The following is a 17,857-nucleotide window of genomic DNA, read 5'->3' as shown; positions in this document are numbered from 1 at the left end:
AAATTTCGATTCATGCCCTGTATGTCGATAATCGGAGCTTGTATTTCTTAGTATACCGAAGCGTAGCCAGTTTTCGTCAGAGTGATTTGCCCTAATCATTAACTTCGTTATCAAATTTTCGAGGTTGGTTAAAATGAGGCAGGAGCCATTCACAAGAACAAGCAGTAACCATGACCTATAAATATAAATAAATAAACCTAAGCAGAGATTTGATCGATTGGTAAATGCAATGAAATTTAAAATTGAATAAAGATTGACGATGCTTTAACAACACAAAATAAAATAAGCCAAAATCCCAAGTTGGAAAGAACTCATAATGTTAATAGGACTTTAATCCTACGGTTGTTAGAATTGCTGATGTCAAGTGTCCAGGACGAAGAGAACAAACGAATGCGAATTCGTAGCACAAGAATTCGAATTTCAGCGACAATAACCCAGCTGAATAAGAGATAAAATATGGTGGATGTCCCGGATGGTGACCCTAATAGCCGGCAGATAAAGAGAGTTTCGCTTCAATGTGAAAAGTTGTTTTACTCGCAAATCCGTATCAAGCTGCTTTAATCAAGTTTCGTATATCTTCGATGTCGCTTTCTCCACTCAGCAGTTCCGAATTCACGTGTCTTCTCATAACAGCACTAGAAATTCTTTTATTTGACGACTGCTGTACATCAAGTGCTCCAAATCCAAAGGTCGTTTTTGTGTCATGTGCACGAAGATTCATTACAATAAAGATAATGAGAAAATCAGTCCTCACGTTAATTACCATGCGACGTGATAATTTCGTATGAAAATAATGAGAAATATGAAATTGGTGAACGATTCGGAGAGAGGGGAGAAGAGAGAGCGCAGATATGCCCCGATCGATGAAGAAAACTGAATCGTGGCCGAGACGCTAGCGATGGACCAAGGTGCTGCGGGGATTGCGAAGAGGGCGGGAGACATGTTGCTTCGGGTTAGGTTGGTCGGCTGACCCGGTTGACAATCGATTGACGGCTGTCGCCAAGACCTCCGCTCTTGCTCTTCTGTTCACCCCCGTTGAAGCAGCAGTGCCATAACCTGCTTCCTCTTGCTCCTTCTCCTCCCTTTTCTATCACCCGTGCAACCATTGCGCGCACACCCTTTTCTGTACGGTCTCCTCCGGTGTTCAGCGATCCCAGCCAAAGCGAATTCAGTTTGAGTTGGCCGAGCGGCCAACGGGAAGAGAGCATGGACCTGGACGGGGTGAACTTGCTTCTGTAGTTACAGGTAGAACATTTCTGCTCACTTAGCAGTGGCTAAAAAAAGCATGCTTTTTCCGGGATTTTAAAAAACAATCTTCATGGATAAGAGACGTAAAAAGAGCTGCGAATTTTTTCTTCTCACAGAAGCAGGAAATTAATTGACTTTCTTTTCGATGAAGTCGTTCGCAAGACTTATTTTCATCCAAGGAATCAGAACTCCTGGCAGGCTTTCGCTCGAAAATGATATTTTTAAATCCCATTAATAAAGCTAATCACAGTATGGATTTTGTCCGACAGTGTCAATTCAAATTAACCGTTCACGTTCTGTTTCAGTAATAACGTGTTCAAAAATGAAACTTAATAGTCTCTTTCACGTATCAAGATTCGTTCACTTCCCTACATTCAAGCTTCGCCATTCTATTTTCATTTTTTATTCTCCTTCACTCATCCTGAAAGCCCGCCAGCCAGCGCGTTCCTTTCACCTTCTCGCTTCTTCAGCGTCTTTCGCGGGGACGGAGAAGTGGACCGGATAAGCCAAAGGAGTGTGACTGACGGCTGTAGCTTTCTTCTTCTATTCGTCATCTCTACCCTGGCCATCAGACAAGCCTCTGCGCTCTCGACAGTCGTCGTTGGCGTTCTGACGTTGACGACCCGTGGAATGGGGTGGCAGAAGCAGGAGCCATAGAACTCGAGATAGAGAACAAATGTGAGGGAGCTAAAAGTGTCTGAAGGGGTAGCGCGCGGTCCAACGTTCGCGTTCGAATCTCTATGTTTCTACCGGAGAATTCTACCGGGCGATACGTATCCACAGTGAAACACATCCCAACAGTCGAAAAGGTAGTCGATGTGTCGCACACAGACCGACTCCCTCGTATCGTTCGACTCAGTGTCCATTTGACAAACACTACTTTCCCACAATCTACCCCTCACGGCGTCCCACAACTGATTCACTACTTTCCTCCTGCTACGCAGTGTGATATAGACATTTCGGTCACCCATTCTTCCATTGCCTACCTTTTCGTAATATTCGCATCCACCTCCTGCGAGCATAAACTTTTACTTTCACTTGTGTTTCCTCGTTAAAAAGAAGTACGAACGGCTGTGATTGCTTGGCGCAACCGACTAGTTCATCAATTTCGACACGAAGGAATGAACCTCGTCCTCGAGAAGAAACGACACAAATGTAGGCTGGAATAATGTACGAACATTGGCGTATATCTTCCAAAATCAATGCTGAGGTTCAATGAAATTTTTCCTCTTTCGCGGACTCTCTTGGTTTTCATGTCTCGTATTATATCGTCACGGTCTCGAAGAGCTGCTCGTATTTTAAAGCGTGCGAGACTACGAGCGAGAAAGTGCATTAGGTTCGGTATAAATATGTTTGTAATAAAGAGGGAACTAAAGGAACTAAGGGTGAGGGAAGGAGAGGGCGGAGGGAGGGGGTACTCTTGTAAAGTATATTTTGTAAATGGCGCACGAGATGGCAAGTAAAGGAACGAGGCCCGTTTTACGAACAGAGCTGAAACGGAAGAATGAGACGAGTTGGGAACAGAGAAAGAAGGGGGTGGAAGCGTGTATACGCGGGAAGGCAGAGACGTAGCCAGTCATTATGTGGAGGGAGGTGACGTCATGGACGGTGACGGATGGCCACACGTCAGGCAAGTATATAAACCCCATGGTACCCAATAAATTATTGTAACTATAAATTACTTTTGTGCTCACGATATAATGCCCCGTACGACTACCGGGGCTCCGGGTGGGGTGTTTGCCCTGTAGGGGCAACGCGAGTATTTTCTATCCCCTTCACTTATTTCATTCGTGTGCAACCAAATACCGCAACAATGCTCACTCGTACGTGTGCTTCCATACTTATGAGGGTTGAAGATTGCCAACGCCATCATACTTCGATCGCGAGCTTCGCTTGACTCTCCTCTGTCTTTGCCCTCTTTGTACTTTTAACGAGAGAAAGCTCATGTGCCAGTGCGACATTGAAGTGGTGGTGGTGCCCCGTGGAGCGAATTTTCACTCAACTATTTTCGAGCAAGCGATATGTACAGAAAATCTTTTTCGGCGTGTGCTCGACCTGCTATATTTTTAGGTCGCATCGATCATCGGAACGACGTAGTTACTTGATTTGTGGTCGTTTTAACTATTCATCAAAAATATTTGCCAAACGAATTCGTAGCTCGAATCACTATTTTTTTAACGTCTATTTATAAGCACATTCGTTTGAAAAATTGATGAAAAAATTATTCGTAACGACAACATTTCCAAAAATTCATATTTATCTTCATCTCTTTCCTGTTTTTCCCCGGTCAAAGTCACCCACTGATTTATACCGACGAAGCCCTTTTTTGGGACTCGAGGTCGTTTTATACAAACACGAACAGCTACCACATGCTTCCAAAAAGAAGTACACGATTCTGCGTTCATTTATAATCCCCTTCGATTAAATTTCCAATATCGTAGGCCGAAAATGGACTTTCGTACGTTGCCATACATAATCTAAATCATCAATTTGTGCCGAGCTATAATGCTCTTAATACAGAAACGAATGAAAAACCAGAAGAAATAGCGCCTCGGTGCAGTAAATTGTGAAAACACCTCTCTCTTTGTCGTTAGTAATCCGTGTCCTCGATATGCTGCATAATATTGATGAATCTCGTCACGCGTCTATAAAGCTATATACTCATATATAACCTCGATTATACTCGCAAGTCTGATATGTCTTGGTACAGTGGTTGGGTCCAGTGGGAACTGTAGTCTGAGTCAATGTGCAAGGGTACTATCATGCACTGTGTGCTGCTTCTGCTGGAACATAATCCCGATACGTAATAAATATCATGACCGTGTGTGTGTACGCACACACACACACACACATAAATTTACACGGACAAACACAGATAAACATAAATATATGTATCATAGAGTGTATACCTCGAAGCAGGACCGCTGTCGGATCGGCGACGTGGTATTGGGGGCTCTGTCTCTCATCCCGTAGCGACTCTCGTTGCTGCCAGACTCGCACTCACAGGAGGCAATGGCTACGAGGGGAAGGACGCGGGGGGACGCCCGAGAGACCAAGGGTGAGGGAGATAGTAAAAGAGCGAAAGCTTGAGCGAGAGAAAAGATATAGGAACGGGCGACTCCAAGGGGAGGATATTATGGGCGAGTGAGTGAGTTATACGCCTTGCCGCATGTGTGTCGCATAAATCTGTTCGAACGTCGGTGTCGGATCCCTCTCTCCTCTTTCACCCCCCCCCCCCCCCCTCCGACTCTCTCGCTCTCTCTTTCTCTCGCTCCCTTAGCCTGATTCCCCTCTGCCACCTTCGTTCGTACGGAACTCTGCTTTCTCTGTCTCACTTCCTCGAGAACGCTCGCCTTCTCCTGCTTCGAGCAACTGTGGACTGACTGACTACCGGACTCTCCCTCCCTCCAATCTCCTTCTCCTTCCCACTTACTCCCTTACAGCCTCCGTATCGCTCTCATCTCCTTGCTTTGACTCTCTCATTCGATTCGTCCACCACTCTTCCACGTTCCATCAACTCAGCTTCGAATGCTTTCGACCAGATTCTTCATCGCTTCAATTTTTTCGCTACAATTTACCGACCTACGCCGATCCACTTCCAATCTTCACGGCGAAAAAGATCCGCGCTGTTGTTCCCGTTCATGGATATTGCTCTGTTTTTACGCGCCATCGGATTTTGCTGTGGTACGTCTATTTGGACATGCCAGCAGCTCGCTGGTATTTGGACCACTATACTCGTATGAATGCTACTTGCTTATATGAAGATCAGGGATCTGGGAATCTGTCTTTCGGGGAAACCATTCGAGAAATTTTGATGTGAAAATAATGGGCTGTTTTCATACGACCATGATCCTGATACTTTAGAAAATAATTTGTTTCCTTCGAATGTGTTTGTTGGGTTTCTGCTTGTTAATTTGCAAATACACTCTGTGATTTTTTGTCGACTCGTTCCCTCCATTGTGAACTTTTACTCCGACGACCGCACACATATCGACAAAAAAGAAGAAATAAAGAAAGAAAGAAAATAATAAACTGCAGAAGTCGAAGAATGCACCTTCAATTAATAATATTGTAGAGCTCTACTCGTCATGTAAGTCCTCGACTGATGAGTATTTCAAGTAATTATCCCGATGCACCGAAGCGAAGGATGATGTGGCAGAGAGCGAACAGCCACGACACGTCTACGTGGGGTTAGACCGGGTACGCCCGTTGCAATATTTATCAAATTGGCAGCGATATTAATCAAGCGTGGTAATTGCCCGTCACCGCTCAGGCACGGCAGCCGCATCGTGCTTCCGGGTTGGAACGACATCCTCTCGAGTCTCATCACCCGCCCAACTTCTCTTTTCCTTATCTACTGCTCACTGTGCGATGATTGGAAAATAAAAGGAAAAGTAAATCAGCCGAAACGATTATGTGATAAAAATGAGCAAGGAAATTAAAGATAAATATAGAAGAGTTTTTCACTGGCAAATTCGTGACTGAATATTCATCACTGTTGAGTAACGACGATTGAGATAATTATTGAAGAATAATAAATATCGTCCGACTCAAGTCAAATTTAATGATGCGTCGATCCAGTCATCGCTATTTTCTAACCAGATCATTCAAGACCGGAGCAAAGAAGATCAATGAAAAAAAACTGTTAGTTGTGCCGACAGACACAACTAACTAACTACCTGAAGATTTAGAGATCTTTCGATAAAGGAAGATCGTATATTACATATGGATAATAACCAAGTCATTTTTAGTGACTAGTATCATAAACATCGCCTTGCAGCAAGCCTCAAGGATTTTCTTGCACGATACACATTGCCCAGCATTCATTCGACGAACCATTTAAAGATCATTGTAAATTATTGAAGAGTAAACAGGGAAGAAATTCAATTATGAAAGTAATCAGCCAAGTTTCCATTTTTTCGTTCATGTGTGAAAAGCTAACAATACATAAGTTGATTAAAAATTATATGGGTCCGGAGAAACCTTTCACAAAGTGAAGATTAAACGGAGGAAAAATGAGAAAAGTTTGAAAGGTTGTTTAATCGATTGACGAGATATGAAATTTGAGTAAGTTACCCAATCGCTCAAGTCATTATCGCAACGTCGATATAACGAATATTTGTGCAAGTACAAGTTTATTGGTTTTCTGTACTCGAATCAATAAAATAATACGTATGGGAATTGAAATCGAAATGAGTCGAGTATGAAATGAATGAATGTGTACGTAATGGACGTTAAGGAAGGATGAGTCGTACAGAACAGTCGTTCAGCGACGCCATCGGCGTCGTTGAGTCGAGTGGAGAGTGACGCCGAGCTTGAGAGATGAGACGAGAGTATATAGGAGTGAGCAAAGTAAGGGAAGAACTAAACGAACGCAGCACCTGTCCTTCTGTACATCAACCGTCCATCATCCGGACGACGGGCCACTTCGCCTCTTCCCGCACCCCTTTGCCCCAACTACTGCCGCGATATACATATATGCTCCGATGTGTAGCTGCGTGCCACTCTGTGCTTATTTATGTTGACACAATATTTATTAGAACGGATCGGTGAGTCGGTCCTCACTCGCTCATTCGCGCGGGGGCTCTCTATTCGTTTCTTGCTCTTCATCGGCATCAGCACATACTATTTTCGGTGGCAACCACGGAGTGAGTCGCTTTTATAAACGCACTCCTCGGCAAGAAATCAGCGTGATCTTTGAGATGGCTCGGTCGCTACTTAACGCTGTGCAGTCATTTACCAATCGAAACATAATGCAATGAAAAGTGTGATATTACTTTTCGTATTCGAACCAAAGTTAAATCGATCTCGTCGCGTCATTTGAATTTTGCAAGTCATCGATGACTATTCCAATATTTTGTCTCCGACTAAAGTTTAAAGGTCCATGAAAGTGACAAAAATACCTCAGGCTGTTTTAACCTGAAATATTTATTTCCTCGAATTCACAGAAGGTTTTATCTCGAAGAGAAATTATTGGTATTAAAATGCTATATCGATGCTTGAATTATGATGAAGAATCCTGTATAACACTTGAAATCCTCCATTAAAGGACCAGCCGTCCTGGAAGCTGGGGCAGAATGATGTGACACATAAATAGCCATAGCCACATCCAGAGTGATTTAACGATCTTGCATATTTGACGATGGGACTAGATTAATATTGCCGCGAACGTCCTGTAGACAGTCAAATTTAGCAATCTCTCGCGTCATACGTTATCCGAGCTTCTTGTAATCCCGTCAAGAATATGCAGATTTTGACAATTTTAATAACTCATCTCTGGCTCTGATATGAAACGTTTTACTGCCAGTTGAGCCTTATCCATATCATCGACCTATCGATTTAGATGTCCTACATCCATGTTATTTATGAGTATTCGATCAGATAGTAAAAATCATAGTGAGATTATTTGAATCTGCCAGTATAACTGTCAGTGGGAATCTGCATTCGAGTAGGGGCATCAATGTATACGGATGCGAAAATCCAGGAATCAAATATATGCTCAATCAAACTGGAATCTTCATTTGAGCCTGGATGAAGAAGTCTCTAGAACTTGCTGTCACTATTTTTCACTATTACTGTTGCAATTGTAATCACCATATCATTCTCAACATCCTTTTCTCACGTAGTTCCTGTATGCGTTATCTTCCAATCGACCATGGTATCGGATGGTAAACTGTGCGAGGCGAGTGGACCTCCTCCAAGTGTCTACAACATCGAATCGAGTTTGGCTACGCTCGCGCCAATCGAAACTTACTAGAAATGAAAGACCGATCGGATAAAAGCTCCCTTGTGAGGCGAAGAATTGAGTTTCTCCACATCTTTTTGTCCCTCGCAGTGTCTCATCGCCTGTTTTCATCCCACTATCGCGCGCTCGTCCTCTCCTCGCTCGTCCCTCGTTCGGTTTCACGCTTCCAAGCCTTCAACTCGAAGTGTCGGTGGCTCATGTAAACTTGACGATAACCTGCCGCGGATCACCGCCAGCTGCTTCGTATTTGTTGCCGTACTATAAATAGATTTCTCACTCTCGCTCTTTCTCTTCACCCAGCCTTCGTTCTCTTTTACGTCCTCTCTCTCTCTCGCTCTCTATCTTTTTGCTCTAGTGGCGTAGTGTGCACATTGGTTCCCGCAAACTTCCAACTCTCTCACCTCTGCATACCTCATCTATACAGATATATTTGTACATAAACAATATACGATTAAATATATATATATATATATATATATTTTTCGATCGTTTCACTCAGACGTTCGCGACGTGGAGAGACGTTACTTCGCTGACAATTATTGTTGTCACGGCACCAACTACGACAGTCGGTAGCGCGACTGACACACGGAAAGACAGCATGACGGAAAGTGCAAGAAGGAGAGAAACGCAGAAGAGATCCCTCTTTCGTGCTCGCTCTCACGCTCGGCTGTAACGCTGTCGGGTGGTGTAGAAGAAAGAGCGAACCTCTGAGAGTGAAGACACAAGTGAAAAAGAACGTAGAGGAGTGACGGACATCGCGATGAAGGCGTTCTCCCCGTCACCTCTTCAAACCCACCCCCTCCCTCCTTGTCTTTCACACCCTTTCTCTTTCTTATTCTCTTTCTTGTTGCTCATCTGAGAGATGTGAAATACAAACGGAATTGACCGTTGAGAGAAAGAAGCTGGTGGCCGTTGAAGCAACAGTGACCAGGGCAGACCGACGATCTTGGTCGGAAATCGAAACTTGCTCGAACTCGGGAGTGATCAAGTTTTTAAGGCAAACCTCCCTCGCACCGAATCGGCTTTCATGAGGAAACTTGATGAATTTGATGAGTTTTTTCAAAAACTTTTAAATGTTGGAAGATCACGGGGGCTCAACGTTATCTCGGAGTTATGAACATCGATCGCATTTCTCTTTCGTTCCTTGTGCTGCAATTTTTGTAACCTACGGTTATACTACTTTCGAGGCTCCGCGACAACGTTTAACCGCGATGATTGAGGTAGGAGTTCGTCCGGTGGCAGTCGTAGCGAACTTATCAAGTACCTTGGGGCTACACCGGCCATGACGAAAACGAGTTCGCAGATTTTGCCTTCCTAAGGACCATGCATCGATCATCACTGTCCCTTGCTGCGTGCCTTGGCCAACAGTCAACAGGACGGACGGATGGATGGACATTCCGTTCATCCATCATCCCGTCACTGGACTTACTTCTACTTCTTCGCATATTATCCCTCGTGACTCTGTACAACATATCCACCAGATATATCAATGTACTCCACCACGACCGGTTCAGAACTCTTCTTCATATACTCAAGAGACAGATCCGTAAAATAATCCGAGATTTTGTACTTCGCGGTTTTCAATAAAGCGGGCTCAGTCTTTTGGGGATAATATGCAAAGCTTTCAGGCTTCATCGAAACTTCGGAAACAACTTTTCGAATAAATCCGCATCAATCCGAGTGTACGGAACGGAAATGGAGAAAACTTGAATACTCCAGTTTTCTTGAATTAATTAACAAGTCAAAAAAAGGACGGTGTGGTAACGACTAAGATAAATGAAAAATGCCAAAATGAAAAAATTCAGGTAAAATGTGTCTAATGATGACGAACTCGCGTTTCAAATGTCATTCCTCGTGTCTTCCATTCCTTAACTGTTAATACCACTCTTTGGTGTTTCAATCACTCTAGCGCGTTTCTCACTTCTTCGCTCTTTGTCTCAGCACCGGTCTCTCGTCCATCACTCATCCCGTCGAGCCCTGACGTTCCATCGCGCGTCTACTACCACGTCAGTCCGCTCCCACTATTCACTTCGTTCCATCCTTCCCTTTTATCCTTTCCTGCTGCTGCTGCTGCTGCTGCACACCTCGACGAAGCTCCTCCGGCCTGAAGTCCGGTCGACTACTCTAGTATATCCTCGCGCCAGCTGCATCGTCCCACGACTACACTTTTCGCAGGGCTTCCAGTGACTATAGCGAAACTCATGCGCCAACCTCCTCCAGACTTGGATCTCTTTCGCGTGTCACTGAATTACCTTTACACAGAAGAAGACTCCTGTTCGTGACTATACTTTCAGAGGGTATTTTTTGTCTTCGACTAACGTATGATACTTTGCAACTTTGACATTCACTTAACCCGAGACTAATTGACGACCTTTTTTCAAGGCAAGTCGATCATGTCGAAACTCAAAGCACGAAAGGAGACTCGGTGTTTTTAAAACACTGAAACAAATGATGAACGACACATGGAAATATGTCGAAAGCAGTGAATTGTTAGAGCCGTGAAACTGCAGTTCATTTATTTTCTTTCGTTCCATCGGATAAGAACTGGAATACAAATTATAATACAGGTGCATTCTGCTGCTGTTTCGTCGATTCATTATTGTTGGATATTATTTTTTCAGCAATTCTATCCATGCAGACAATTAACGTTAATTGAAAAAGTAATGACTTCGAATACCATGGTTTCGTGGCACAGTTGATGATTTTAGTAAGTAGAAGTGATGTGAAAGGAGATCGAAATGGAATGATGGAGAGAGACACCAGACTTAGCCGACAGACGGAGTAAGTGTTGACTTAGGATCACTTCATCAGTCAATCACTCAGTGGTAGCATATTATATAGATACGATTGGCCGAGACACGTCTTTGTGAATGTTCGCCACTACTCGGTCTTCGTTTGTCAAGACCCTTGCCGCATCGTTTTTTTTCTTTGCCTTTAAGTTACTTCCACTAAAGTTTGTTAATGGAGTCACAAGTTTGAATTCCTTGGAGAAACCGATGTGAAGGAGAAAAACTGACCAGAAGATTGTGACTGCCTACCCCAAAAGGCCACTGTACTGTGCAACACCGAATCATCGAGATCAACCCATTCGGGGAACCCGTAGTTTCTTGAGACATTGGAATAACATATTGCATTTATTATCGCTTTCTTTTAATGTTTCTTACACTTTGCGCGATCACATGACACGGCCATTCCACGGCAGGATAATTGAATAAATAAACATGGAAGAGAACAAGTCAATTCAACTTAATCAACATCGAGAACACACGTTCCTTTGATGTTACTCACTCCTCAACGTTTCGCTCGTCGGTTTCCCGTCCGCATCTACATCCGCGTCCACGTCCACGTCTCCTGCAAGAGACGAGAGGCTGAAGCAGCTCCACCGCTGAAGAGATGAACGGATTCACCCGTCAGTCACTCTCTGGCAGACCGCGAGAGAATCACAATGCGAAGTCTCTTCCCTCAGCCTTTCTCCTCATTCTTCACTCCTTCTACCCGCTGCTTCTACTGCGGTATACGTCCGTCCGTGCCCACTGCTGCCGCCACTGCGGCTGTCTGTCTGGGCTGCCCGTCCATCCGTCCGTCTCTTCTTCTCGTCTACTGTCTCATCCTGGATTTCATTCGTACCTCTTTCTCTTTCTCTTTCTGTCCCTCTCGAGCTTTCTAGCTTAAGCTGCTTTCTTCTCGCTTTTCGCTACTCGATAGGCAGAGGCGATGCTTATACATATCGCATCCTCGACCAGCATACCCATACTCCGACTTTCCAGCAGAGTTCCCTCTATTCGTATCAGAAATTCAAGAAATTCATCTCATCTCTCATCTGCCTGCGTCTTTTCTCTTTTTATGTTTCATCTTTTGATCCGTTCAACCCTCACCTCACCATTCTTTCGGTTTCTCCACCATCCGGTTTGTTATAACGTATACGCTTTCATTGCTGCAACAATAACTTTCTGTAGTTGATATCTCGAAGCAAGTCCCAAGAGTTTTGACGCTCTTAACCATTACATTTTCCTCCTTTATCTTCTTTGACAGAATGACTTAACAACTTTTCCAATACACACCGTTATCTGACAAATTTTTCATCCTTTACAATCAGTTGTTTCTTCATATATTCTTTCTCCCTCAGAGCCCTTATCAACTCGATATTATCAGTTTCCTGAGAAGTGCCACGCTCCTTTCGCTTTAATACTCGTGATCGCGACTTGCTTTACGCGTTCGAAAGAAGACGTCCACAGTTACACAGACGACTGAGCTCATTCGGGATCATGCAAATTTTTCAAAATCACATGTCGCCCACTATGATCTGAGCAAATTCCGTGACCTTTTCATTGCACAGTACAAATTGTTCAATATGATAATTGTTATTAAACAAGAATCTTCAATGCTCTGACCGCGTACGCCCTTCCAACGTATTTTCCAACAAATATGTCGTGTTAGCCATTCCCCTCTTTTTCGGTGGATCAGTACAAAAGCAGAGTAAGCCTGAGGACATGGAGAGCATGAGAACGGATATCGCGCGGCAGGATCTCCTCGAGTGTCAGAGAGAGGATTCTCGACGCCCGTTCCATCGGCGTCCCACTCTCGCAGAGAGTCGGATACACCACACTTTTTTGCTCACGTCGCGTACCTGGCGCGCGTATCTCTAGCAGAGGGTACCGCTCATCGCTTGCTGAGAAGCAGGCTCGACCCGTATTTGCCTTGTTAGCGGTCTGCCAATAGGGCCACGACGTCGTTCGCGCAGGTCGTGCGAGTATTTTGCATCGTTCGCTGCTCCTTGTAAGATGCTGGAGCTCTCCGTGGTACAAGATACGGTGCGCCTCTACCTGCTACCGCAAGTCGAGCTTTTATGCGAAGAACGTCGAACTCTGGTTGACCTTGGCTATGAGCTCCGGGGAACGAGATCCTCGTAAAAGCGTGGATTTTCATCAGAATTAATCGGAACTGGCTGTTTGGTCGTGTTGGATTACTTGTAAAAAAAAAAAAACTCTTCGTCAAGTTCATGCCGTCAATGAGCAGTTCACGGATGTTCATCCGTTGATTATGACGACGTTCATCATTTTTCCTTAACATTCTTATAAAACTGAAAAGTTGAACCGAAGAAGTGTCTATCAGTCAAACAGCGAGGAAATAAGAAGAAAAAAAAACAATGTGAATGGTAGTAAATTTTTCCTCCAAATATGATCGTATCACGAGATTGAGATGAAGGAATAAAAGATCAAATATGTACTTTATATCCAAAAGAGGCGGGGCCACTTCTGCCTGTGCGATTCCCTGAGGCCTCGTTCTTATGTTTTTTTTCTGTCATAAAGTTCAGTGACTTTTCAAAGAAAATGTTCGAACTTTGATCAAATCTTCTACTTTTGATCACGACTTCCTTTCGAATCGCTTTCAATTTTTCTAACGTTTTTTTCCTAAATTTTCTTGTTTTTTTGTTGCGCCATCAAATATCAAACGTTGACCAGCACTCGTACTTCTCATACGATGTCCTTCCTCTCCATCCTCCTTCGCACTTATCTGCCATCCTGTTTCCCTCCTTCAGCCTCTAGCACGTGGATACCACCATGAACCCATACAGCCTCACTTTTTGTTTCTTCCCCCCCATGCGTCGAGGAGGATCTCGTCGTTGTCGTTTTCAGTTTCTCTGCATCTTTCTCAGCCCATGTCTCTTTGGTGCAGGGAGCTCGCTGCCCCCCGTCGACTGTTTTTTTGGGTCCTGCTGCTGCTCCTCGCGCGCTCTGAGACAATGGACAATGGGGACATAAATCTGCGTAATTAGTTGCCGATGCTCCAACGGATCAATGTGCGATCTCCTTTCTCTTCCTTCTGTTTCTACTTGATCGTGCTCGCGCTCCCTCACCTTCTGCTCTTGCTCCTTCTACTTTTGTTCTTGCCTCTCCCTGGTGCTTCTACATAAGCTTCCGAGATCGCAAACAAACGACCGTTTGGTTGGTCAGTTTGCAAAGGTAGGTAGGACGGTTCATCGATATCCCCACCTTGGGTGGGTGCCTTCCGCCCCCTGATGCTCAGTGCCCTTGTGAATGTATCATGTTCACCTTCCACCAACCACCAGGATTGACCAAACCCTCTTTCAAGACCCCACTGGTAACTCCCCAACTTTCGTATATCTTTCACAATGCTAGTGAATGATATTTCTTTTATGGCTCGAGGCAAGATTCAATGTGCTACTAACATGGTGGTTATAGGAGTCAGTAAGCATTTCAAGAATTCTGTATGCAAATGTGCAAAGAAGATGAACGTGCCACGTGAATCTGGCAAAGCCTGCAACATCTCATTTATGCGTTAGATTTCATATTTTCTAATGATTTACTTGATCATGGCTGAACGCGATTTTCACATTTCAATATTTATTACACGAAGAAAAGATTTCTTATCGTGGATATTTATTCTTTTATCCTATTTATTTCTCTGAACCATGCCGAGTTTTGTCTTTACGTTGCACTTTCAAAATAACTCTGCTTGTGCGTGCATTCGTATTCGCCAGAGTCCCCACGCGCCAAGACCCTTATTCGAATTCAGCACATGTCCTGCTCCTCCATCGTGCGTGGCGTCGATTTCGACAGTCACTCGTAAATAAGTCCTCTCACGGACCCACGTCAAGCCTGCGACTAGCAGAAGAAAAACCACTAGAAGATTTAGTGATCTGTTTTACAAGAGTGAGAAGAAGACGGACAGAGACGGAAATAGAGAAAGGGAGGGGGGAGAAATACGAGGGAGCTCTCGACATTATCTTGCCTCAAATCCACGATCCCAAAGGCCTCCATGCTCAACGCCACGATCAGATTCCGTCTGTGGATGAGGGACTTTTTTGGATGTATCCTGAAATATTCACGCATTCAATTTTGCCCGATCGACAAATCCTTGAAATTATAAATTCAATACCTATCAGTGAGTAGGGATTCTCAAATCTGAACAAAGTTAAACTCATAAAACTCATGAATTTTTTAACTTGAAAAGTGTTTTGTCTGCTCAATTTTTTTCAGAGGGAGAGAAAGAAAGAGGGGAAGAAGGAGAAGTAGAAAAAAAACGTACGTAGAACGTTAATAAAAACCGTTGATGATATTCTTTTACATCACAATTGTAAAACGGAGTAGAACTGTCTTACACGAATTGGACTATGAAAAAAATGTCAACGGTATGAAATATATTAGATTGCGCACAGTCAACCGTGGGATGGGCTTTCGTGTAGAATGTTGCGAATTGCTTCCTCTAAATTTCACCGAGTGTACCAAGTTCCTCTAAACTTCGTTCTCTTCCATCTTCCTTCCTCATAGAATAAACTTTGGAAACTTCTTGAAAATTTGAGACTGTTATGTGCCAGTTTCGCCACACTGTTTTCTTCTCTTAGAAGTAATGATACAATTAAAATGCATCTTTTTTGGCAAAATTGCTTTTAATTTCTGTAATTTCAATTTAAAAAAACATGACATCACCATAATCATGATCACTGCCTGTAAAATTTCAATGAACAATAATTTTTCAATCCAAACATTTTTTCAAGTTTTTTCAAATATTAATTCATCTTGAATGTTTCATGAAAGTACAAATTTTGGCAATATCCTTTAGTCCTTTAGTTAATGTGACAGGTAGCCAAAAATATCACAACATCGGCTCGTGCTCACACGAGCTTACATTTCTAGTTTTCCGTTCGGTGAAATACAAACATTTCGATTAAAACTCATGATGTCGATGACGGAAGAGCTTGCTACGGGTTGACAATAGGGCTCTACCCGGACACTCTTGTCCTTCTTTAGCCCATAAAAGACGGAGCATCTAGTGTCTTGGCGTGGTGTAGTACGAACGCGTTATAGCTGCATCGCGAAGATGCTGTCATCAGTGTGTACGACGATGGCACGAGGTCGACGACGCCACGAAAGGCTGATAAATGAACCGATAGGAGCATTGTTATTGTAGCCCATCTGTACCTTTATATCGTCGGTGGTACTTCTCATTCTGCTGCGTAATATACCAATGCCTATATCCAAGTTGCAAACCCATCCTCTCACGAGCAGCTGTTTCTCCCGTCATTTCTGATTGCAAGAGAATGGCCGATTGAGTGAAAGAGCGAGATAGAAAAGAGGAGAAAGGGTTCTTGTAGAGGAGCCTTAAATTTCCTCCTTCGTTATTAGAATTCGAATAGAAACCGATTTAAGAGTTATCGACGAAATTTGCATGAACAAAAGTGACATTGTCGATACTTTAGAATCATCGCAGTTGAAAAATTCACCGTCAAACACTAACGTGCAACTGATGAAATTTTTCTCTGCTCATTGTGTTACAGGAGAAGACGGTGTGGAGGGTACGGGTCCTGGTACAGAATTGCAAGCCGATGAAGAAGATTGTGTAGATGAGGATGGCCCAATCAGCCCGAGTGAAAGAGGTTGTCCACGAACGGTCAAAGAAGATGAAGAGGAAATTGACTGTATCGACGATGAGGATGAGGATGCTTCCCCAGTCACACCACCACCATCAGCAACGTCAACCTTAAATCCTGCAACTCTCAGAGATACAGGACCTCCTGACAGGTAAAAATAGCAGCCGCCATGTGTACCTCATTCAGTAAATCTTTGCTCGGGATAATCCATTGAAATAATTTTATAAAATGCTCGTAATTTTCGCCTGACAGGTGCAAGCTATCCGATTAGACTATTAGACTATATTATCGCTGTCGAACAACACAATTAATTTATTGCAGATAAAAAAATCGCTAATGCGTAGTACGTTTCAAACATTTTCCATGACGCGATACCATAAATTAATAGCCCAATCCAGCTACCGTAAGATTTGCTCCGAAGTCATATTACGGTCGTCACTAAATAATCTGAGCACCCAATCTTGAGCGTATGGCTTGAGCTTTCCGTGCAATATTTTTTCTCATACTTTTGAACTTGCCGACGTCTATTTCGTGAGCACACACACAGAGAGAGAGAGAGAGAGAGAGAGAGAGAGAGAAAGAGAGAGAAATGAGCTATCAGGGTAGATAACTCTTCCGTTGTTTGATAATCAACAAATCTTGGCTCAGCATGATTTTCTCCCCGAGTACACCAAGGTGTGTGCGCAATCTGGTCTTTTATCATCCGCATTGGTGCGCGGTACTTTTTGCCGCGGCTTCAACACACAGAAACATATAACCAAGAATTATAACGATAACCGACCGATATTAAAACGTGTAGCTTTGTTATATCCAACGATCCAGACACATAGATCAGATACACCAACAAGGATTCGGTGATAGTTCTTCACGCTACTTCACTGTATGCAGTCGTTCGAGCTCTATTCTACCTTTTGCCCGACCACTGCTGGCGTCATGCTCGACTAATAGAGATAGGCGCGTGCTGTATTTCCTTCTGGTCCTCGGGCCTCCCCACCCTTCTCTGCGTCTGTACACCCTCTCTCCCGCCCCACTTCCGCATCTCCAAAAATTTCCCCTGCATGCGTAGCGGTGGTCCCCTTTCATCTCGCTCGACGCATTCGGCATTCAGTCAGAAGAGTCAGTTACCAGTCGGCCGTCGACAGGCTTGGGACTTTCTACGCTCCCTCTGTGCATTACGAACTCCTAATACCGCGCGTGTGCACTTCGTCATTTGCTTACCTATCAACACATGTATTTTTGTTTACTTCGAACTTTTCATTCGAACCGCGAGGCGTTTCGGGCTGCTCTCACACGGTGAGAAACCACGTGGTTTCTCAGTACATGGTTAATACTTGTTCGTATCATCTGATCGGCTCCCATGTCAATCGAACTTTCAAAGGTACATATTTAAATACACATTTGCATGATAATTAATGTGCATCGCAATGGATTATGAGAAACGATGTTAGTGAATTCATTTCACAATTACATTA

The 17,857-nt window shown here is 43.7% G+C and overlaps 1 protein-coding gene across 4 annotated transcripts in view; it reads left to right on the top strand.

The window, feature by feature from the left end:
- tio (tiptop) overlaps positions 1-17,857 on the top strand; it is a 164,344-nt gene that overhangs the window by 139,988 nt on the left and 6,499 nt on the right. For 3 of the 4 annotated variants that reach the window (XM_043414166.1, XM_043414165.1, XM_043414167.1), the window contains one exon: positions 16,293-16,536. In XM_043414166.1, coding sequence (XP_043270101.1) covers positions 16,293-16,536 — 244 coding nt within the window. Of the gene's footprint in view, positions 1-16,292; positions 16,537-17,695; positions 17,764-17,857 lie in introns of those variants that run through there. The other variant, XM_043414168.1, reaches the window with a different exon arrangement.

This window comes from Venturia canescens, chromosome 3 (assembly GCF_019457755.1).
Source record: "Venturia canescens isolate UGA chromosome 3, ASM1945775v1, whole genome shotgun sequence".
In the NCBI taxonomy this organism is placed as follows: Eukaryota; Metazoa; Arthropoda; class Insecta; order Hymenoptera; family Ichneumonidae; genus Venturia; species Venturia canescens.
This window is presented reverse-complemented; position numbering and strand designations above follow the sequence as displayed.